Genomic DNA, 24,014 nt, shown 5'->3' on the forward strand with positions numbered 1-24,014 from the left:
CTCCAACCGGGATAACAAGGTCATGCCATCGACGCCCCAGAACTAGCCGTTGGAACCGGGACTAAACGGGGGCCTTTAATCCCGGTTGCAGATACCAACCGGGAGTAAATCTCCCCTCCATTTTTGCCTACCGTGACGCACCCCCTTTTGTCCCGGGCCAACTTTAAAACGGGATAAAAGGGAGCGCATCGAAATTCAGTTCTCTACTAGTGATGATAGCAATGCATAACCACTACTAAAAACCCTAAAAACACAGTTGTTAGCTTGGAATTTAGATCAGTCAGTTGTTCAAAATCCAAGTTGTTTAAGAATATCAAGATCTGGTCTAGGTCAAGAGCCACTAGAGGTGGCCAAGAGGCTAAGAACCGACATCGACAAAGTTGTAGCTTGATACTTGAGAGTGCCCTCAAGCTACAATGTTATTTTTTTCTTTGACCAACATTGTATCTTATATCATATTAGAGGAAACTTACATACACCTAGGTGTCTACTGTTTGTATCTGTACAGTTTCCCTATTTGTCCAACAAATTGTTAATTGCTTTATGTGGAGAAAAAGTTTTTTTTTTGTCTCAAGACCAAGGGAATAAACTCAGTATACACACTTGGTCTACAATATACATGTGATCAAATATTTTTAAAATATGCATGTATATGTTGGTGTACCAACCTTCCTAGAAGCAGAATTTGCATTTTTTTTTGCAAATCACATAGTACTAATAAAGACGCTCACATACACACAAGCACACTCGCCCCCTACGAACATACGCACGCAATGCTACCTCTATGAGCACCTCCGAAAGATTGAGCCGGCAAATCGCCATTGGCGCCTTGCTGTCGACAGGCACATCGCCTACCACTGAAAGAATAGCACCGGTTAAATCCTAGAATAAATCCAGGGAAATGCGAGCACCAGTGTCGAGTTGAGGACTCGAACTCTAGTGGGTTGGTTACACCACAAGAAACCTTACCAGCTGAGCTATGCTCAGTTCGCAAGCAGAATTTATATTACATTCTGCAGTTTAATTAGAATAAATACTTTCTGATATATATTCATAGCAATATAATTTTTTTATAAATGACAATTCAGGAGAATTTTATTTGAAATGGACTAGATCCCTCTTGCTATTATTGGAATATTTGGATTTCTTAGCGTTGAAATCTGCAAAGATCTGAAACCTAGATTGATTGAGTTTTTAGGGGAAAATGAATAGATAAGTTGATCAACTGCTTGCTGCTTGAATATAGTGATACTATAGCAGCAAAGTATATTTGTGTCACATCAGTACATGGAGTAACTGTGGTATATCCGTACTCAGCTATCAGACAACTAACAAACAGTACTTGAGTAAATGTTTTCGAGTCGGTTGAGCAAATAAATCATGCATCATATCATGTCAAAAAGAATAAATAGGTATTATATACCTAATAAACAAAGGGGGTGTTTGGCTCGGGGGCTAAAGTTTAGCCGTGTCACATCAGATGTTTAGATACTAATTAGGAGTATTAAACATAGTCTAATTATAAAATTAATTACACAGATGGAGTCTAATTCGTGAGACGAATCTATTAAGCCTAATTAGTCAATGATTTAACAATGTGGTGCTACAGTAACCATTTGCTAATGATGGATTAATTAGGCTTAATAGATTCATGTCGCGAAGCTGCTTGAATATAGTGATACTATAGCAGAAAAGTATATTTGTGCCACATCAGTACATGGAGTAACTGTGGTATATCCGTACTCAGCTATCAGACAACTAACAAACAGTACTTGAGTAAATGTTTTCCAGTCGGTTGAGCAAATAAATCGTGCATCATATCATGTAAAAAAGAATAAATAGGTATTATATACCTAATAAACAAAGGGGGTGTTTGGCTCAGGGGTCTAAAGTTTAGCCCTGTCACATCGGATGTTTAGATACTAATTAGGAGTATTAAACATAGTCTAATTATAAAATTAATTACACAGATGGAGTCTAATTCGTGAGACGAATCTATTAAGCCTAATTAGTCCATGATTTAACAATGTGGTGCTACAGTAACCATTTGCTAATGATGGATTAATTATGCTTAATAAGTTCGTGTTGCGAATCAGCCTAGGGGTTCTGCAATTAGTTTTATAATTAGTTCATGTTTAGTCCTTCTAATTAGCATCCAAACATCCGATGTGATAGGGCTAAACTTTAGCCCTTGGTATCAAACACCTCCAAAGAACACATATATTACGATGGTACAATCACTAGGTAATACATAATAAATAACTAATTAATTAGACCAGATAATATCATTGTAATTGGCAGCACGAAATATTACTCCAGGCTCACACATGCATATACATATATGTAAGCACCGACCTGCTGATTTATGACATCGGCAGAGTTCTTTATTTAACACCTGGTATTCTAGGATCTGGGTATAAGAAGTTCGATGGATCGATGATCCCATCCATCATTGAGGACATTAGGTTATGATGAGGCATGCACGGTTTATCTGATAATCGGCAGGTAGCAGTTCTATGAACGCCTTTTCTCCTTGCCGTCCTTGATCAGAAGATCCTGCAGTACCTTATCATCCAGGTACTCCAGCTCGATTACCTGCTGGCTGCTCGCACCACCTCCATGCTGTGGATGCTGGGAAGACGACGATCCGCGCACATAGTTTTGCGTCTCCGAGGGGAAGTTGAGCACGGCGAGGTGCCCTCGCATGCGGTACGCCGCGCGGTCATACGCCCGCGCCGCTTCCTCGGCCGTATCGAACGTGCCAAGCCAGATGCGCGCGCTCTGCCGCAACGAGTCGCGGATCTCCGCGGCGAACTTGCCCGACGGGCGGCGTCGCACTCCGCGGTACTTTGTCTCGCTGCCGTCCTTGCCGTCATCAAAGCATCCGCAACCTTCCATGAACTGATCGCTCAAGCGATCTTACAACAGATGCTGAAAATCAAGACAGTGATGTTGTCTATAATTTGCTTGCTAGGTCACACCAAGAACAAGCCTGCCATTGGGACGCTAGCTAGTTCTGTGGTTGATTCACTGCTTGCGCTGTGGCAGCAATGGGGTTCTGTATTTAAGGTAGTGGCTAGCGTGATGATATGCCCTAATGGAAGCGAAAAGCTCAGGACAAAATAAGATGCGAATTCTCGCAAGTGAGAAGTGACTGAGGTGACGTTGTGGACCATGTAGCCTCTTATTCATCTCTTTTGACTTTTGAGTACCCATACATAGTTGTGCCATTTAATTGAGACTAAGCCCATTTCATGGGTAGTACTATCTTCCAAAAGGACTAAACGTGTTAACTGAGACGAAGTCTTTCAAATATAAGGTTCATTTTATGTGAAGAAGCAGGATGAGGTTGGGAATATAATTAATACAAAGATAGAGGAGAGAATGACAATGGAATATAAATAGCCTGGCAACATGACTTTAGGGCACATGATAAATGAGGTAAAAACATCCTTCAAAAGAAGTTATATAATATGAAATATGGTTATAACCTAATTAGTACTCCCTCCATTCCAAATTGTAAGTCATTCCAACCTTTTTGAAAGTCAAAGCATATCAAATTTGACCAAATTTATCAATCAAGTACTAACATTTATGATACCAAATAAGTACCATTAGATTCTTCATTAAATATATTTTTATAGTATACCCATTCGGTGCTATAAATATTTATAATCCTCTCTATAATTTTGGTCAAATATAAAATGGTTTGACTCTCCAAAAAAATTAGAATGACCTACAATTTGGAACGAAGTGAGTACTACGCTATGCTTGTAAATGGATGGATGATAGATCATATTCATCCGTAATGTGGTTTTTCTTTTGTTTCTTTATTAATGTTTGTTTCTCTATCTTAATAACTATCGCACAGATAGTTCTCGTTGGACACCTGTTTGAATAAATGTATAATAAGACGGGACGGAATCATATCATATCACCTTGTCTGTATATTGGTAATATATAGCTAGGTCTCGTGCTTGAATCACTATACATTAATAAAAATTATTGGCACAAAGCTAGTTTTGGCATCAAAACATGCATGGTGCGTGCTAGACCCAATATAGTTAACCGAATATATAGTACACAGTTCAATTCTTGTGTGTTGGTGGAATGTGCAGTGCATGGGCATGCAGTATCAGGCATGTGTATCGGAACACTGTCTGTTCCTACCAATCATGTAGTAACATCTTCCATATATCAGGATGGTGCTAATTACCTACCAATGCTGAAAGTAGCCTGGTGTTCGATCCGACTACATGTGTTGCACATTTGATTTGACGAATCCGATGCGTTATTTGCTACGCAACAAATTAAAGAAAAAGTTCGCGATTCTGCGCTGCTCTAGCTCAGCTTTATTGTGTATCCGCCTTTCCCATAGAAAATATATATTATTGTATTCAAGTATATAGTGTTGGAGGGGAAATATAGCATGCGCGCGCTTAAAAAAAACAGATACCCTTTAGTGCATTGTGCGGTCGTCTTTTATTCTAGATGGCAGAACAGTTGTTTTTGCATTGTGCTATCTTTCCTAGTAAATATGAGTCAGTTTATGACCCTGATATTCAAATTATATTTCCAACAGATAAAATAAACACTCAGATCACTCTTAGAATAACGAATTGAATTGGCGGTGGTCAAACACCTCAAGCGGAGATTCGGTGGAAACTCCTTTTCGAGATTCAGCCTATGGGAAGATTCGCGTAGACAAGATCACGTACGGTGCTTAAGCGAAATATGGGACAGTCATTTAGACAAGCTTGGGCCACTCAGAAGTATAATACACTATGTACAGTGCTTTTGTAGGGAGATGAACAGTACAATGCTCCTTTCAACTGAGATAAAAAACGGCCCCTCACCGGCGTGCCGCGCTTGGTGGAGCCGGTCATTTCCCGTGCGAATGCTCACCGCCGTAACAACTCCGGTTGTAGGTATACCACTGACCAGTCGGGGAAAATGTGCTGTCCCTTACCACCTTGGAGTGGCCGGCCCTGCCGCATCACTGCTAGCCGTTTCCCTCTGACACATAGCTCGCGGGGAAGGGAGGAGGGTGACGGTTGTTTAGCTGCTACTCTTCTCCTCTAAATTGTTGTGTCGCCTTGGTCGCACATCTAGCTAAGCATGGTCATTTATTTTGAGATGAACCCGCCTGACCGACCCGTCAGCCAGCCTCAGTCTTTCTCATAATGACGATGTTTTAAGGGGAAGGTGCGCCTTTGATAGGAATTATCACCGGTAGGAAATGACTTTCCATCCAGTTACATATGTCTCGGTTGTTTTTAGATCTGGGACTAAAAGAGTTTTAGTCCTGAGTCAAACAGCCACCAAACAGCCACCACCGACGGCCACCTCCGATGGGAGCTTTAGACTCGGTTAGTAATATCAACCAGGAATAAAGAGTCCCCTTTAATCCCGGTTGTAATGGCTAGAAACGTCTAGGAATGATGAGGGAATCTGGTGGGGCATTTAGTCTTGGTTGGTAACACCAACCGGGGCTGAAGCCCACTCATTTAGTCCCGGTTGGTGTTTCCAACCGGAACTAAATGCCCGCGCTATAAATAAATGCCCACGTTATAAATAGTGGACTTGATCAAGACTAGATACAATGATGAACCATTCATCCTCACCAATGATGTGCATAAGGTTTTCAATGTAAAGGACATGTCTAGCAAACCCAAGAAAAATTTAGAAGATAAAGAAAAATCATGAGAGCCAAAGCGGCACATAGTTCTTCCAGTTAAAAGAAAATCATGGGAGTCCAGGACAAAACAAACCAGTCAGATAATTATGATTAGTTTGATGGCATGCCTCCATTCGCTGTCGATGTTGACCCAAGCATCATGCTAGCCAAAGAAGAGACTCCGTACTTACACCGAGATCGTAACCAAGGAACTTTTGTCAACAAAAAGTTTTTTAACTTACATGTAATGCAATATATATATATATATATATATATGGTGCACCTTTATGTAATCCTCTATGGCCATCAGAACCTTTCAATTACATTGTAATGCAACCTTTATTCGATCAATAAAAAAATGTTAGCTTAACCACATATTTTTGCATGTTGAAACCATTTAATTGAAAAGTTTATTCATCAATTATGCATTAAAACAATTATTTTAGAAACTTAATAAACTAGTTTAGAATTATTGGCTAATTCAAACTTATTTTAAATATACTTGCTAATTTAATATATTTTTGCAGGTTCAAAATATGTAATTTTTTATTTTTCATTAACCACATCATTATAAAATAACTTAAAACATATATAAATTAAAACTAGAAAACTAATTGCAGCACCAGTGGATAATGAAAAGGAGGGGCCTTCAGTCCCGGTTGGTATAACAACCGGGACTAAAGGGGGCTTTTTCGTATACCGCGCTTAAATTCCCGTTTAGTCCCTGTTGGTAAAGGCCATTTATGTAGGGATACGAGGTAGGTTACGCTAGTGCAAAACAAAATTTTTCTACCACGTAAACTAGAAAAACTGCCGTGTATGGATTACGGGATTACCACTCAACGCACTAGTACAGAAGATGTAGAATTGCGTCGGGGGAGCGAAGTCAATCAACATAGTTGAACATGTAGTCGATCATGTCGACGTCGAGCAGCTCCTCAGCAGCTCGTCCACGTGTAGCAAGATCGTCCTCGTGCCGCGGCTCGTCGTCACTCGTCAGCGGCTCGTCGTGGCTCGTCCAAGTGCTGCAGGTCCGAGGCTCATTAGTACTTCTAAACCTGATCCAACTCGGATCATATCCGAATTGGGCTTCCAGCCCCTTAAGTGTGTTACCCTATGGGTTCGGATACGTATAGACATGGCCCGAGTACTCCTACTCGGCCCAATAGTTGGTAGCGGCCTTTAGCAGGACGTGTCAACTCCTATACGCACACGAAGATCATATCAGATGAACCGTCACAACATCACGTGCATGCTATTCCCTTTGCCTCATGATATTTGGTCTAGCTTCAAGCCAACCGCTCTTTCTCGATCTTGTGATTTGGAATCGCTTTGTAGGTTAACTCTTAACCGTACTTAGCATGGCCATGCATTTCCGAATCCGATCACTCGAGGGGCTCAGAGATATCACTCTCAATCAGAGAGGGGTAAATCTCATCTTGATTGACCATGCCTCACAGCATGCTTCCTAACAAACCCGAAAGCTACCTTTTTAGCTACCCTGTTACGGTGTAGCGTTTGATGGCCCCTAAGTAAGTCGATCCACATCTTGAGTACATGTGACAATCTCAAGTCTAAGGACAAAGCGTACATGTTATGTAAATGTCTTGAAATTAGTATAATTTAGTATAAATGCTTAGGAGATTATAGAAAATTAGTAAAATATATGGTTTCATGTGTATTTATTTCATATAAATATTTGTAGTGTTTAATTTCATGTAAGTTTCATGTAATAAATTGTACAAGTTTTATTGTATGGTTTTAAGTGTATATTTTTAATCATGTGTCTTTGTATATATATGATAAGTTTTGTATGATTTCATGGTTGTTGTACGATTTCATGTCTATACATTTACTGTACTACTTGAGATAATCTTTAATTTAATATATCTTTGATTACATGTGTGTATAACTAATGTGATTATTAGTTGAGACGGAAGAGGAAGAGGATGAAAGGTATATAATGGAGTAGATTATTAGTGGCTCAAATGTTCCAAGAACCTACACTGACAATGAGGGTAGCCAGGCAGACATGTTCCTCAACATGTCCGTTGATGGCAATGATGAGCCCGAGCACGGTGTTGATGACAGTGTGGAACAAGATATTGCCGTGATGAAAGGTTTCAGCGAGGTATATATCATTTTCATTGTTTTACCGTATCTATAACTTCATATTGATTATTACTATGTACGGATTAACGAATCTTGAACTTTGAGCCCTCTAAATCGATGAAGCAAAATAAGCCATGAGGTCGTACAAAGATAATGGAGGGAAGGCTTCAGATCACCAAAGTGACAAATGAGGGCTAGCTAATTGATCCCGAAAAAGTTGCTAGAAAGTTTGTGAGTCAATGTGGGGCTATTATAAGGGACAACGTGCCCATCAGCATTCGAGAATGGAAGTCCAATAAAAACGATGATCCATACGTGCTCCAGCAGACACAGGAAGATATGTTGTGGGCAGATGTCATGAAACACTTCACACGTGTTTCACACTTCCTGACGATGTCAATGAAAAAGTTGTGAAAGACTAGACGCTCAAGAAGATGGCAACCCAATTTCAGACGTTCAAGAAGAATCTGGATACCAACTATATCAAGAAGGGCCGAACTCTAGATTTTGATGATTGGCCAAAGTTAAGAGATAACTGGAACTCATTTCTGGAATACAAAAGGAGTGAAGATAGTGCGAACAAGGTTCATGTCAACTCAGGCAATTCCAAGAAGGAGTACCATCATCATCTTGGGAAAGGTGGTTACAAGAGTGCAATTCCCAGATGTAAAAACATGGAACAAGGCCTACTCGATCGAGGTATCATACCAACGACTATTTATTGGCCCGATCGATCAGAGAATTGGTATTATGCTCATGGAGGCACCCTTAGCCCTGAGCATGGGACACTTATTTTCAATGAAACAATACGTGAGAAGGCCCCTAGACTTATCAAAAACATTAAAGATTCTAAAGTGGGAAAGTTCAAGCTTGATAGAGAGAACAATGAGCTGACTTTGGTGCTCGGGAATCCCGAACACCCAGGACTTTGCCGAGGCTTCAGGGTGGTTCCGTGGAAGTATGCTTTCCGTAGGGACATCAACGCGTACAGAACCAGAAGAGAAGAAAGGAACAGCAAGAGGAGAGGTGGCGGCATATGTTAGAAGCTAAAGTGAATGAACAAGATGTAAGAATGCACGGAGAAATTAATCGGTGAGTGACCCTTGCAGTTACTGAGATGACCCAATCTGGAGCACTGTCGGATCCCAATGTCGTTGTCAGCCCTTCTCAATGCCAAAGGAGCAATGCTTCCACAAGGGTCCCCGATGAGAACATGCCAACTTACCCATGGTTGTGCAGGACAACCAATGGTACCCTGTGGATGACATCACGCAGCGCACCTCATGTGAGCTGTATAGACCATTTGGCAACCTCACTATTAAGGTATACATATATATAATTTGTACAATTATCTCAATTGATCCACACCTTGGGAGTTTAATAACTTCTTTATTTCTCCTATATGTACAGGTGGCATACGGAAGTGCTTTACCAATCCTACCGAGGCAGACAAGCCATGGCATGGCGATTCCACCTGGTTACTCCACCGTTGGGGTGGATCATATTTGTGATAGTAAATATGAAGACCTAGAGCTTGACCTTCCGGCAGGTGACAGTGAAAGGACACTAAAAGATGCACTTCACAGTATCATTCTATGGTGCAAACGTTACATCATCATCGCCGGCCAGGAGGGGGCATCATTTCTTCCCATAGATCCCCTGCAGCCACCATCTCCTTAGAACTCAAGACCGTCATCTCACGCACATCCACCTCCAGGACCGTCGTCACCACTGGAACCATCGCATCCTGCTCGATCACTATCTCCAGCACCATCGAATCGAGCAGGCGGGAGTGACGATGACCAAAACACCCCTCCTCCATCACCATCTGCAGTGCTGGGACTAAATTATCCACTTGGTGAACTTGTCAATGGTGACTAAATTAGTTGCATTAGATGGGTCTTATTGCAACTATTCTGTAATTTGGTTGCAAAACATTGATGCTCTCGCCACCACCAGAATCCTGGTTGCGAATAGATGATCTTTTTGGAACAGTTATGCTTCGGTTGTCATAAAGTTTGTTTTCATTACAATATGAAAGTGTTATTGCCACCAAGTTTAGAGTCATTGCGATTGGTAACCAATATTGCCAGAAATGTTTTGTGTTGCAATACATGTGGCTATATTGCAACCAAATACATAAGTGGTTGTAAGAAAGAAGATGTTATTGCCACCAAAAGATTCTGTTGGTAATGGTGGTTTAGTTTGTTGCAATACATGTGGCTATATTGCAACCAAATACTAAGTGGTTGCATGAAAGAAGATGCAATTGCCACCAAATCTTTCTATTGACATAAGACGGTTTAGTTGGTTTCAATAAATTAGTGTTTTGCCACAAATTTTTTTTTGTCGGTTTTACATTATGTGTGGACCCACATACCCAATGCTAGGCCTAGGTAGGAAAGATAGAGGAGTCCCGGTCTAACTTTGTTGTCAATCACGAGATCCATATCTCATATCGGCGGCTCCATCGTTGTTGCTCGTGCTAGGTAGGAGAAGGTGCGTGCGTTGTAGTCTCCAGGAATTGCACTTGGATATCGTCTCCAGGAAAAGCAGCTGGACATCATCTCCAAGAACTACGCCTGATCAATTTTAGTCTAAAAAGAGAGGGAAGGGACAGGAGTAAAAGGGTCAGCAGGAGATCAAAAAATTTGGAGGTAAGGTTGAAGAAGAGGTATAGATCAAGTGATATCTCTAATTTTTGTTAGACCTTGTAAATTAGAGGAAGAATCATATTGATGCATAGGACTTTTTAAGTTTTCTTTAGGATAAAGATTTGTAATTTTAGTCATGGTGATTTAGGAGATGTGGTGTGTGTTTGGTGACTGCAGATTTGTGTCAATATTCAGAACAACTTTAATATAATTCCTTTATCGTTATTTGGAGTAATTGATGACCTTTTTTGCCCAGTAGAATTGGAGATATCATCGTTGTAAGTTTAGATTAGGAAGTAAATAATATCTTCTTCTAATCTAGCTATATTTTTGTGCATTCTGTCATGAAAATTTGAGGCATTTTTTTAGTGTATATGCAGGCCATTGATCACTTTGTGCGTCACTTTAATTGAAAAAATTGTGAAGCATGTCATCGCGTGAGGATAGGTCTTAATTGCGACTACCACAACATGTAGAAGAGTGGCGGAAAGGATTTATAGATACTACATTTGGAGGCACATCTAAAGGAGAAATAGCACCCTGTCCATGTAAGAGATGTCGTGGAATGTCCTATACACAAATTAAAGAAGTTAGAGCTCATTTGCCTTTTAGAGGGTCTTCTGATTGTTTCATCGAAGGGGAAGGAGAAGAGAACGATTCATTTGAGGTCTTAAGTGAAGGGGTTGACAATAATGATCCAACATGTGATGCTGGTTCTATGAGGGATCTGGTTTCCTCACTAATCAGTGGTGCAATAGATGGAGACATCATGGGTAGTGAAATAGAAGGGCCAAATGAAAGTCCTGAGAAATTCTTTAATTAACAGAGGCATAGAGGGAACTTTATCCAGGTTGCAAAGAGTCTACCAAGGTATGTTTCATTGTCAGGCTATTTCAAATAAAGTGCATGTTTGGTATTAGTAACAGTGCATTAGAGGCCATTCTTTAGTTGTTCTCGCTTGTGCTCCCAGAAGGTCTTTGTGTTCCTGACACTTTGGAGAAAGTGCAAAAGGTACTTCGTGATCTTTGCCTGGACTACCAAAAGATACATGCATGCATCAATGATTGTGTTTTATTTTGGAAGAAATATGCTGACAAGGATAAATGTCCAGCATGTGGTGAGTCAAGATGGAAACCAGCTGATTCAAGTGATGAGGCGGCGAGTAGTAATGGCGCTCCCAAGAAGCGTGTTCCATAAAAAATCTTAAGGTACTTTCCGGTCACTCCTCGTCTGCAAAGGTTATACATGAGAGCGATCACATCTGAATATATGCGTTGGCATAAGGAGGGTCTGGTCAAGGATGGAAAAATGTGTCACCCTGCTAACTGCAAGGTATGGCAGCATGTGGATGAAACATATAAGGATTTTGCCTTGGATCCTCGTAGTGTAAGGATGGGTCTTGCATCTGATGACTTTAATCCATTTAGGATGGCCTGTGATCCTAATACCCTACAATTTACCTCCTTGGTTATGTCCGCAACAACCATTCTAGATGATGCCAATGTTGATACCAGGGCTAGAGTCTCCAGGAAATAGCATTGATGTTTACTTGCAGCCATTAATCAAAGACGATAGATATAAACTATTGGATTTAGAGAAAAATATTATTTTTCAGTCAACCTACAAGCAAAGAACACGATGCAAAAGCACCCACTATACATGGTCATGGGTACATGTCTAAACGTCCAACAGAGAGGGAATCAATGAAGGCCCAACTCAAACAACAAGCCCGTGCTATGATTGCAGCCAACAAGGAAAATGAAGACCTAAAAGAGGAGATTAAGAAGTTAAATGAAAAACTTGCAAATCAAGAAGCTGAAAGTGAATGGAAATTGGAAGAAAACTTGCAGCAGTTTAAAGAGGAAGAGGGTAAGAAAATCCAAGCACTTAGGGATGAATTCATGGCAGCACTTCAAGGATGTAGAAAAACCCCATTAGTTTAGGTAAAAAAAATTTGGATATCAATTTTACTAGGAATGATGATATAAGATTGTTAACTAATAACTTACTTGCTCAATTGTTTCATATATAGACTGCTCCAAAAAGTGCAGACATCCTAGGGGAAGCTACACCACCAGTTGACAAAAGTGCTACCAATATTCCATCTTCTAATGCGAGTGAAACTCCAATAGTCCAGGTACAAAATTCTGGATAATTAACACACCCTTGATAATATTGGAATATGACCTAAGTTACTTGCTCAATTTTTTCTTATGAAGACTGCCCCAAAAAGTGCAAACATCCTAGGGGAAGCTACGTCACTAGTTGACAAAAGTGCTGCTAATATTCTAGCTTCTAATGAGATTCAAACCCCAGTAGTCCAGGTAAAAATTTCCTAATAATGATCACACCCTTGAGAATATTGGAATATGACCTAAGTTCCTTCGACAATTTTGTCCTATGCAGATTGCCCAAAAAAGCATCAACCCAAGTGAATCTACGCCAACAATGGTGAAAAATGCTAGCAAAAGTGCATCCTCTAAGGCGTCGTGAAGTCTTCCTCAAAATAACAAGAATTTTATTTCTCCACATCAATTGATGAATGCTGCTGTGAAACATGTATAGACAACAAGCCAACCAGTAAGGAATGCAAATCTGAATTCTATTCAATATTTGCAACTTTGTATATGACCTACATTCTATGTCCATTATAACAAAAACAAGGGACATGTTCTACTATGAATGACTTGTAGTTTAGTGCCGAAACAAGCTAATTTTTTTTGCAGCATATAAAATTACATGTTACGTGACATGTATTTTGTTTAATTTATGGATGTGCAACTCTGATGTGATGAGGTTATTCATGAGACTTTATAATTCAAATATGTTTCAATTTCTATATGGAGCATGACATTAGCGTAGCACCATTGCTTTGAGGACCTGTACATACCTAATATACTAAATACTGATTAAGAAAAATAACTACAAAGCCTTTGCTGATGCATACAAATTCTTTTTTATTCAGCAGGATAACTGAAATTGCATAATGGATCACTCTGACTCGGATGCCTTCCATGGACAACACAAGGATATTTTGCATGCCAAATAATGTTTACTGTAACCTACATAAGATAGATGTAGTTGTGTGTTCACCAAACACTAGCTAGCTAGCTATGAACTATTTTGAATTCGAAAAATGTATTGGGTACTTTACACACTATTATCAACTCATTGGCTGATTTAATGATGGATTTTGTTTCAGTTTCATGATGATTCGATTCTTGAATTTTGGTTAATCATTTATTATTCAGAAATAAAATTATTATCCAAATATATAACATGGATATGCATTGCGACAGGGATCTACCTGCTGCAATAACCTAAATGCAACAATTGTACTTTGTTGCTAGGTTATTGCAACAACTATATTTTAGTTTCGATACAACTCATTACCACCAATATTTAGTGCTTCTGACAATACCTTGTTGCGATTTCACTTCTTGCTCCTAAATATTTCCCGTTGCAACACTTATTGTTGCCACCAATATTGAGTGCTGCAATAATAGTTAATAACCTCGGACAATACCTACTTCCGATATCACTTCTTGCTTCTAAATATTTTCTGTTGCAAAACTTATTGTTGCAACCATACATGTTACCGTGGCAATATAGTCAATTACAACAATTCAGTCTGTGTTGTCATATGATCAATCGCAACATAATGTATGCGTGGTAATATACTCTATCGCCACAATGTTGGTCGTGGCAATACAACCCTATTGCCGCAGTGTCCAGCCATTGTAACTAAATAATATAGCAACGCCTAGTTGCGTGGCAATACATGCTACTGCCATGACATCAGCAGCTGCCACACTTCTCTAAAGCAATGGTTCATTCCATGGCAATTACTAGTATTGCAACATGACCAAAAAACCATTACAATTCACCTATTACCACAAAGGTACTTGCAACGGCTTGCAACCAAACTGATTTAGTTGCAATTTGTACCTATTGCAACTATATTGGCCCTATTGCTACTATATTGCTACTGTTGCCATAGGCCTAAAATCTAGTAGTGATGAATGCCAGCAACCTCCCGAATGTCCTAGATTGGACAATTTCAGCCACTGCTTCAGCAGCAGTCTTTGGTTGGTCGTCTCCAGGTTGGGTGACGATTTGTTTCATTCGAGCCTAATAAAAGAAAGAAAATGAAAGGTCTCACAAATGTTTCTAGTGTTATTGTTGCAAAGAAGAATGCAAAGTAAACAAGTACTTAGAATGGCCACCAGATATCTGAGCATAATAAAAAGAAAGAAATTGAAAGTTCTCATGGAATTACTCACAAATGTTTCTAGCGTTGGATGAAGTCATAAAGGTATAGTGCGCACCCAAATAAGAAGATGGGTAGGAGTTTCCTACCCATCCTTGTTCTAGCATAAGGATATGCAACTACCATGCCACGGGGTGCTGTGTCTTGCTCATTTTTCATTAAAGCTCCACAAATGCATGTGCTCAATTTTTTGCACCATTCTCCATGGGTCTTGTAGCAGGGTGTCTGGCAAGTAAAACATCTTCATTGCTTATTCAATAAAAATGTAGGGATCACTTTTGTTCGAGTACCTTCCAGTATTGATGTTTGTGAAGTACCCATCCTTTCTAATCCTCGGTTCCCTCTTGATCCCTCCCATATCACACCAATCACAATGGAATAATACAACAGCTTGATTTATGCCACGCCCTGATGAGTTATACTGCAGCTAAAAAATTTCTTTTAGACAACCATAAAATTCAAATGGCTCACTGTAATGAAAGCCTACAACCATAATCCCACTATCCTATGTCTTCCTATTTTCCTCTCAGTCATGTGTGTGGTACCAGACACTGCCAACAAGACATGCTAAATATTTTCTTCCTTGCTTGTTTGGTAAAGCTGATATTACTTATAGGTCCGTGAAGACCACTCCTTCAGGCATCTTTTCAATCTATACAACAAAACTAGGTCCTCGCTAGCTAATATAAGTTTGTTCGGAAGAAGCAGAAAACTTACATGCGATTTAAACCATCGAGCAAATTCTTTCTGAATTCTACAGTCAATAACCTGGTCCGACACAACTTCCTCTTTTAACTGATCCCTATATATCCTGCAAAAACTGAGAGACCAAGTTGAGAAGTGCCTTGGTCTATTTGTGATGAGTGATTGACTCGATGATTTGAGGCTTTACCGGTTGAGTCCATATTTCATATATGCTTGATTATGCTAACGGCTAACCGGATGTGTTGTGTTGTGGTGTTTGTACAAAACATATCTTGTGCATTGTGTCTCTTGGCTTGTAATGTACAGGTGTAGGATGCGACATGGCGGACGACATGAGGTGAAGGTCAAGCGCGAAAGGTCCATGCCGATGTACTAGGGCTGTGAAGGGTGGACATGAGTAGGCTTGGATTGAGGGACCCGAGGAGTCCAGGCAGAGTCATGGGCGATCCACATGGTGCATGGAAGAGCAAGAGTACATGGATGGGATGGAGACGGCATCGGTCGAGTCAAGCGGGATGGAGGCGAGTCGAGTAGGTGGCCCGGGAGCCGGGAGCGAAAGACTTGGAGGCATCAAAGGCTTGACGGAGGCTGGACACGCGTCAACATTGGTGAGTCACACCAGGAGGGTGTGCAGAGGGTTTGACCGGTTTGGCCTCAAAACTGGGGGATCAGTCCGGTGCTGTTGGACGGTGTTGACACCGTGGAGGTCGCGTGGCGGCCAAGCGGAGATGGACGGTTTGGGTGGTTTGGGCCTCAAAACCACCGCACAGGCAGGTTTGCCAGTTTGAGCCTCAAAACCGGGGGCGAGTCCGGTGTGGCCGGATGACGTCGAGGTGGAGGACGTGTGGCACCATCGCGAAGCTTGCGTCGAGGTGAAACGAAGTCATGAAGGCGCCGGGTCCGTCCAACGAAAGAAGAAAATATTGGACGGTTTTACCCCTAGGGGGTATTTAGTTTGTATGCTTAATGTAGGGGCATTTTGGACATTTGCCAAATACCCATATATGTGTAGGAGGCCTGTTGGGGCAGCCATCTCTTTGGGCTAGTTGGTGGTTGCAACTCATTTGTTCGTGAGAGGCTTTGGGAGAGTGGTGAGGAGAGAGTGAAGTGGATCTTTATTTGACCTTCTCGCGATCCTAGCTTTGATTGTGCTAAGGAGTGGCTTGTAACCGGACATGGTGGAGTAATCCAAGAATCAATTTCATGCCATCTTGTTCCATCCCGTTTGGATTTGCAATTTTTGGTTGTGTTCTTCACGTTCTACGTTTCTTCCCTCTCACCCCTTTCACGTTTTTGTTCGATTCATGACTTGTGGGGTGTTTTGAGTCAAACCAATTATTTGAAGATGAATTAGAATGTGAGTTGAACATTTCCACCAAAGGGATTTGATTGAAACCTCACGAGTTCATAGATCGGGATGATTCAAGTTTTGGGGTTGAGAAAATAGAGTTCTTCACAAGATTTGAAATTCACCTTGATTGGCAAATCTTTTGGGGATATTTTCTTAGGATAAGCTTCTTTACTATGTTGTGAAGCTATGGTTCAAATTTTGTAATTTTTGGAGGTTGTTTGACCCCGTTTTGGATTTTTCTACCATCTTCGCGCAGGCTGTTTTGGAATTCCGGAAATCTCCGAACATAATTCCGAACCTCGGAAATTTCCGCACGTCCATAATTTTCTGAAGCTTCCTCCGGATTTTTCCACACAGAGGTGTTGGTTTTCAAAGTTTGTCTTCGGGAGCTTGTTTGGAGTCTTTCTTGCTTCCACTATTCTCAAATTGGGTTCCTAGCATCATTCCTAGGTCCATTAGCTTGCGCATAGCTAAGTGGACTTGATTTTGCTAGAAGAGAGGCTTGTGGGTTTTTAGCCGAAGTTCTTGGAGAAAATTTGAATCAGCTCTCATTCACCCCCTCTAGTTGTCTTTTCGGTCTTTCAATTGGTATCGGAGCTTAGTTAAGGATCATACCGTCTTAATCAACTTTGTGATCCACAGGGCGATAAGGGAAAGGGTGTTTTTGCTTGCAGATTTGGTTTTCGAGAGTTGAGCTTACTTTCAGCTAATCCTAACCAGTGCTCTTCTTCTTGTGTTTCATTATCCTCAGGTAGGAAGAGTTCGGAGATTGAGTTGGAACCAGAAGTGGAGGTGGTGCTGGATCTCCTCGAGGACTATCAGGATGGTGATCTCACGAAGGGCGAGTTCTACCACGGGCTAAGAGAATGAGCCAAGGTACTCTTGCAAAATGCATCATGGTTCTATGCAATCGTGTTGATGATTGTGAAGATGAGAATGAGAGAAACATAAAGCTTTGTGATGCTTTGCGTAGGAAGAATGACAAGATGAAATGTTCTCTTGCTAGGCTGAAATGTGGAATTTCTCATTGGAAGTCACTTGCTTTAAATCCTTGCAATTCTTATGATGCCTTGCTTAGAAAGAATGATGAATTGAACTCTTCTCTTGATTGGTTGAAATCTGAAAATGACTTGTTGAAATTCAATGCCTCTATGCCATGCAATTCTTGTGTAGCTTTAAATAATGATTTTGATAAGGCTAGAGATGAAATTGCTTTGTTGAAGTTAAATACTTCTTTACCATGTGTTTCATGTGAGTCTTTGTTTGTTGAAATTAATGAACAAAAATTGACTCACACCACATATGTAGGTCAACTTGGGCATGCTAGAGCTGAAATTTGTGAAATGAAGTCTATACCTTGCAGCATATGCGCTTTGGTGCTTGATGATGATGTTTGCCTTACTTCTTGTGATAATCATGATATAGTGCTTGATGTGAATGATGATGATTGTTCATGCGGTCTTATTTGCACATCATGCAATGAATTGGAAAATGAAGTTTTGACTTTGAAGCAAATGCGCGATGATATGAGCGCCAAGTTGATTGAGCACAATGAGATGAGTGCCAACATTGAGAAAGAAAATGAACTCTTGCATATCACATATGCTAAGTGCATTGAAAAGGAGATGGATAATTTGAGAAATGCTCCATGTGGTACTTGTGATCACCTCAAACATGAAAATGAGGTTTTGGCCACAAGATGCAAGAGTCTTTTTGCTAAATCTTTTGATTCTCGCAATTCTTGTCACTCCGATGTTGGTGTTTCCAAAATTGGTTCTTCTCAACCGGAGTTGGCTTCTTCTGTTGAGCATGAGTCTTTGGACGGTAGTACTTGTGCTACTGCTTTGCATAGCCCTTTTATAGTTATTCCTAAGCTTGTTGCTTCTTCCGGTAGTGCCTAGGACAATTCAAGTGGCAAGGGTGCTTCTCGCATTTTTGGAACTCATACTCCCAAACCGAAGTTCCATTGCACCTTTTGTAAGAAAGATGGGCATACCGTTGAGTTTTGCTTTCGCTGTGTCAAGCATGAGCGACGTGTGTGTGCCAAAGCTTTTAGGAAGCCACGTAGCCTTTCCCATGGCACGTGTGAACCTAATGTGGGCACCAAGTCAAATGGTGTTGTTGATGTTTCTTGCTCTAAGTCCCAAGGGACTTCTCACTTGAATGAGAATGGTGATTCGTCCTCTCGGACTGTGCCTCCAAATAGGCCTTTGTACCATTGCTCTTATTGTGAGAAAGATGGGCATCAAGAGAGTTTTTGTTATCGTCGTGCAAGACAAATGTGGCGAACTCATTCTTCTAGGCCTTTGGTTGTTCATAGCCCTGCTCATGGTTTGAACACTTGTGAGCCTAGTAAGAAGCCACATTTCATTGATGGGATTTATGGCTCTTTTTCTAGTGAGTTAGGTCATGCTTGTGGACATGCTTCCAGTTTTTCTTATGTTGGTCCCCGACATGGTTCTCATGGTGCTTGTGTTGGTTCTTCTCTTAAGACCTCGGGGCATCATTGCCTTTTAGCTAGTGGTAGCACTCGTTATTCTTCTTGAGTTGCTCCTTTAAGGCATGGTTCCAAGGGTGTTTCAAAATCATCTCATTTGAACTAGCATTTGCATCATGCTAACCCACATGATAAGTTGAGTGCATCTTTTACTCGTGTGACTAAGTTTTGGATTCCCAAGTATATGCTTGCTAACCCTTTGGGATCCAAGACTCGGTCTTCTTTGTCCCCTCATGTGTAGGTACGAGGATGTGGGTGGAGGACATGAGCTCGAGGGGACTTGATCTTTTGCTTGAGGTGATCCAGACTTGATGGTTCTCCACACCGTTTGGATGTACACTTGTATAGTGAGTTTTCCTTTCATGTATACTACTCACTTGTGGACTCTTTTGTATGTTTTATACTTGTATCATGCTGTGAATATACCATGATAGGCTAGCCACCTTTTCATATTAGCATGTGTGATCTTCATGTATATCTTGCCATGCTAGCTTTGTAATATATCTTGGTGGATGATCCACATGAACATCGTGCCATGCTTTAGCTTAGTTTTTGTATTGGGTATGGCATATTGTTCATTTGGTATCATTTTAGCTTAGTATCTTTGTATAATCCTTTGCACCTTGTTGACATGTTTGCTTGCCCAATCTTTTATTCATAAATGTAGAATCATGTTGCAATACTTCAATTCCTCTCATTGGTATCATCATTGCATTGTGTGACATGAATTGAGCTTTATCTTGCTTTTGGGATTTCCTTGTCTTTGGGTTGCATTTTCTATTCTTTTTTATTGGAGTTAGAGCTTTTTTTTTGCCCCTTCTTTTTCTAGCTTTTCTTTGCTAGGCGTCTTTGATTGAGGGGGAGTTCGCGTTCATTCGAGGGGGAGTTTGAACCAAGACTTGTTTCGCAAGACGCTAGCAAAACATGATGTGTGCCTAGTCTGCTGTGAAGTGGATTCAAGATGGAAAGATGCAGACAACAAGAAGCGTGTTCCTCAGAAGGTATTGAGGCATCTTTCGATGGTTTTAAGGCTGAAGAGGATGTTTCTTTCATAAAAAAAGCAAAGGATGCACAATAACACCAATTGAAGCGAAAATTAGTGGACAATAAGCTTAGCCATCCAGCTGATGGTGAGGCATGGAAAGATGCTAGGAACATTAGACTTGGCCTTGCAACCGATGGTTTCAATCCATTTGGCAACATGACCAACTCATATAGTATGTGGCAAGTATTTGTTGTGTTGTATAACATGGCACCATGGGTATGCATGGAAGAATCAGACTTCATGATGGCATTATTGGTCCCTAGGCTGAGTTTCCATCAAAAGATTTTGATGTCTTCTTGCAACCTCTCATAGATGAGCTGTTGGACCTTTGGAAGGGTGTCGATGCATACGATGCTTGTAGTTATCAATCCTTTAAAATGCATGCTACGGTTATTTGGTGCATACATGATTATCCAGCACTAAGTACATTGGCGGGGCGAGTCACATAAGGTTATTATGCCTGTGTACATTGTGACAAGGATCCTTGCGCAACAAGATTGAAGAACAAGAAATGTTATATTGGCCATTGTCATTTCCTTCCAACTAACCATCCATGGAGAAGAAAGAAAGCAGAGTTTGATGGTAATACTGAAATCTGAGAGAGGCCAGAGCAATTTACAACTAAGGAGCTTCAACAGCAACTAGAGAAGGTTGAAGATGTTAAACCAGGAAAGCCTCCTCAAGTACAGAAAAGGAAGCGGGAACCTAGACAGTGTTGGAGCCGAAGAGTTTGTTTGTTTGACTTTCCGTATTGGACAACTTTGAAGCTACCACATAATCTTGATGTCATGCACATTGAGAAAACCATATGCAAAAACCTTATTGGAACATTGCTTAAATTGCTGGGAACACAAAGGACACGATCAATGTTAGGGTTGATTTGGAAGAGATGGGCATTAGACCACATCTACACATGCTGAATACTACGGAAGGAGAGTCATGCAAAATGCCAGAAGCTCCATATACAACGAGTAAAAATAAACAGAAGGTGTTCTATGACTTTATAAGTCAGGTGAAGTTTCTAGATGGATATGCTTCTAACTTTTCAAGATATATTGCCACTGATGGATGCAAACTCCAATGATTGACAACTCATGATTGTCATATCATACTCCAAAGAATTTTGCCTACTTCCCTTTGAGGTTTAATGGATAAAGAGATATACTCAGCTATTTCCGAATTAGGAAAGTTGTTTGGGCAACTATGTTGCAAAACTCTGAAGTTGGATGTTTGGAAGAAACTGAAAATAGATATCCCAATAATTTTGTGCAAGCTTGAGGAAATTTTCCCTCCTGCCTTCTTTGATGTTATGGTGCACTTGGCTGTCCATTTGCCAGAGGAAGCAATCCTAAGAGGCCCAACACAATATAGATGGATGTATCCCGTCGAAAGAAGGCTATGCACATTGAAGCATTTCATGAGAAACATGGCTAGGCCTAAAGGATCCATTGCAGAAGCATATGTTGCTAATTAGACCTTGACATTTTGCTCGAGGTACATTGTGGATGATGATGTTGACACATGATTCAATCAGGAGGGTAGGAACAGAGAGAATGCTGATTTGTTATGAGAAGACAATTTATCTTATTTTCAGCACAATGTTGATGTACATGGAGTAGCAAAGACTTCGTTCCTTGATTCGGATTACGACAAGCTAGTTTGGTATGTGCTAAAAAATTGCGAAGAGGTTGAGCCATATATCGGGCACGTAATCCATCATGCAATTATTTCAGTCAAATTTTCATATGGATATGTTTTTGAAGGACCGGAAAGGTGACCATAGGGGGGTGAATGGGAACCGATTCAAATTTTCTCCAAGAACTTTGGCTAAAAACCCACAAGCCTCTCTTCTAGCAAAATCAAGTCCACTTAGCTATGCACAAGCTAATGGACCTACGAATGATGCTAGGAACCCAATTTAAGAATAGCGGAAGCAAGAAAGACTCCAAACAAGCTCCGGAAGACAAACTTTGAAAACCAACACCTCTGTGTGGAAAAATCCGGAGGAAGCTTCAGAAAATTATGGACATGCAGAAATTTCCGGAGAAACCTTCGGAAATTTCCGGAGGTCCGGAGATTTCTGGAATTCCAAAACAGCCTGCGCGAAGATGGTAGAAAAATCCAAAACGGGTCAAACGACCTCCAAAAATCACGAAATTTGAACCATAGCTTCACAACATAGTAAAGAAGCTTATCCTAAGAAATCATTCCCAAAATATTTGCTAATCAAGGGGAATTTCAAATCTTGTGAAGAACTCTATTTTCTCAACCCCAAAACTTGAATCGACCCGATCTATGAACTCGTGAGGTTTCAATAAAAACCCTTTGGTGGAAAGGTTCAACTCACGTTCTAATTCATCTCCAAATAATTGGTTTGACTCAAAACAACCCACAAGTCATGAATCGAACAAAAACGTGAAAGCGGTGAGAGGGAAGAAACGTAGAATGCGAAGAACACAACCGAAAATTGCAAATCCAAACGGGATGGAACAAGATGGCACAAAATTGATTCTTGGATTACTCCACCATGTCCGGTTACAAGCCGCTCCTTAGCACAATCAAAGCTAGGATCACAAAAAGATCAAACAAAGATCCACTTCACTCTCTCCTCACCTCTCTCCCAAAGCCTCTCATGAACAAGTGAGTAGCAACCACCAACTAGCCCAAAGAGATGGCTGCCCCAACAGCCCTCCTACACATATATAGGCATTTGGCCAATGTCCAAAACGGCCTTACATTAAGCATACAACCTAAATACCCCCTAGGGGTAAAACCGTCCAATATTTTCTTCTTTCGTCGGACGGACCCGGCACCTTCACGACTTAGTTTCACCTCGACGCAAGCTTCGCGATGGTGCCATGCATCCTCCGACTCGACGTCATCCGGCCGCACCGGACTCGCCCCCAGTTTTGAGGCTCAAACCAGCAAACCTGCCTGCACGGTGGTTTTAAGGCCCAAACCACCCAAACCGTCCATCTCCGCTAGGCCGCCACGCGACCTCCACGGTGTCGACGCCGTCCAGCAGCACTGAACTCGTCCCCCGGTTGAGGCCAAACTGGTCAAACCCTCTACACACCCTCCTGGCGTGACTCACCGATGTCGACGCGTGTGTAGCATCCACCAAGCCTTTGAAACCTCCAAGTCTTTCGCTCCCGACTCACAGGCCACCTACTCAACTCGCCTCCGTCCCGCTTGACTCGACCGACGCCGTCTCCATCCCGTCCATGTACTCTTGCTCTTCCGTGCACCATGTGGATCGCCCATGACTCCGCCCGGACTCCTCGGGTCCCTTGATCCAAGCCTACTCATGTCCACCCTTCACAGCCCTAGTACATCACCTTTCACGCTTGACCTTCACCTCATGCCGTCGACTGCCATGTCACATCCTGCACCTGCACATTACAAGCCAAGAGACACAACACACAAGATATGTTTTGTACAAACACCACAACACAACACATTCGGTTAGCCGTTAGCATAATCAAGCATATATGGAATATGGACTCAACTGGTAAAGCCTCAAATCATTAGTCAATCACTCATCACAAATAGATCAAGACACTTCTCAACTTGGTCTCTCAATCTCCCCCTTGATAAGTGCATGGAAAAAAATGATTTGAAAGCAAAAGAGAACTCATTCATGTACCCAAAAGCCAAGTAAAAGAAAACAAAAGGCAAGATATGAGAAGGGATCATGCAAGCT

The 24,014-nt window shown here is 41.1% G+C and overlaps 2 protein-coding genes across 2 annotated transcripts; one reads left to right on the plus strand and one right to left on the minus strand.

Annotated features, from left to right (window-relative positions):
- Positions 1-2,514: 2,514 nt before the first annotated feature.
- Positions 2,515-2,898, minus strand: LOC117864579 (ethylene-responsive transcription factor ERF095). Its single transcript, XM_034748708.1, has one exon. The coding sequence runs from the start codon at positions 2,896-2,898 to the stop codon at positions 2,515-2,517; it is 384 nt and encodes a 127-aa protein (XP_034604599.1).
- A 5,025-nt stretch (positions 2,899-7,923) lies between these two features.
- Positions 7,924-9,469, plus strand: LOC140223423 (uncharacterized). Its single transcript, XM_072295262.1, has 4 exons — positions 7,924-7,928; positions 8,352-8,733; positions 9,029-9,112; positions 9,200-9,469. The coding sequence occupies exons 1-4, from the start codon at positions 7,924-7,926 to the stop codon at positions 9,467-9,469; spliced, it is 741 nt and encodes a 246-aa protein (XP_072151363.1).
- Positions 9,470-24,014: the final 14,545 nt, after the last annotated feature.

This window comes from Setaria viridis, chromosome 7 (assembly GCF_005286985.2).
Source record: "Setaria viridis chromosome 7, Setaria_viridis_v4.0, whole genome shotgun sequence".
Taxonomy (NCBI): domain Eukaryota; kingdom Viridiplantae; phylum Streptophyta; class Magnoliopsida; order Poales; family Poaceae; genus Setaria; species Setaria viridis.

Bases quoted from the DNA above. Each gene is read 5' to 3' on its own strand.
- LOC117864579 (XM_034748708.1), bottom strand. From the start codon at position 2,898: ATGGAAGGTTGCGGATGCTTTGATGACGGCAAGGACGGCAGCGAGACA.
- LOC140223423 (XM_072295262.1), top strand. The intron at 8,734-9,028 runs GTGGTTCCGTGG...ATGGTTGTGCAG, and splicing joins GACTTTGCCGAGGCTTCAGG to GACAACCAATGGTACCCTGT. The intron at 9,113-9,199 runs GTATACATATAT...CTATATGTACAG, and splicing joins TTGGCAACCTCACTATTAAG to GTGGCATACGGAAGTGCTTT.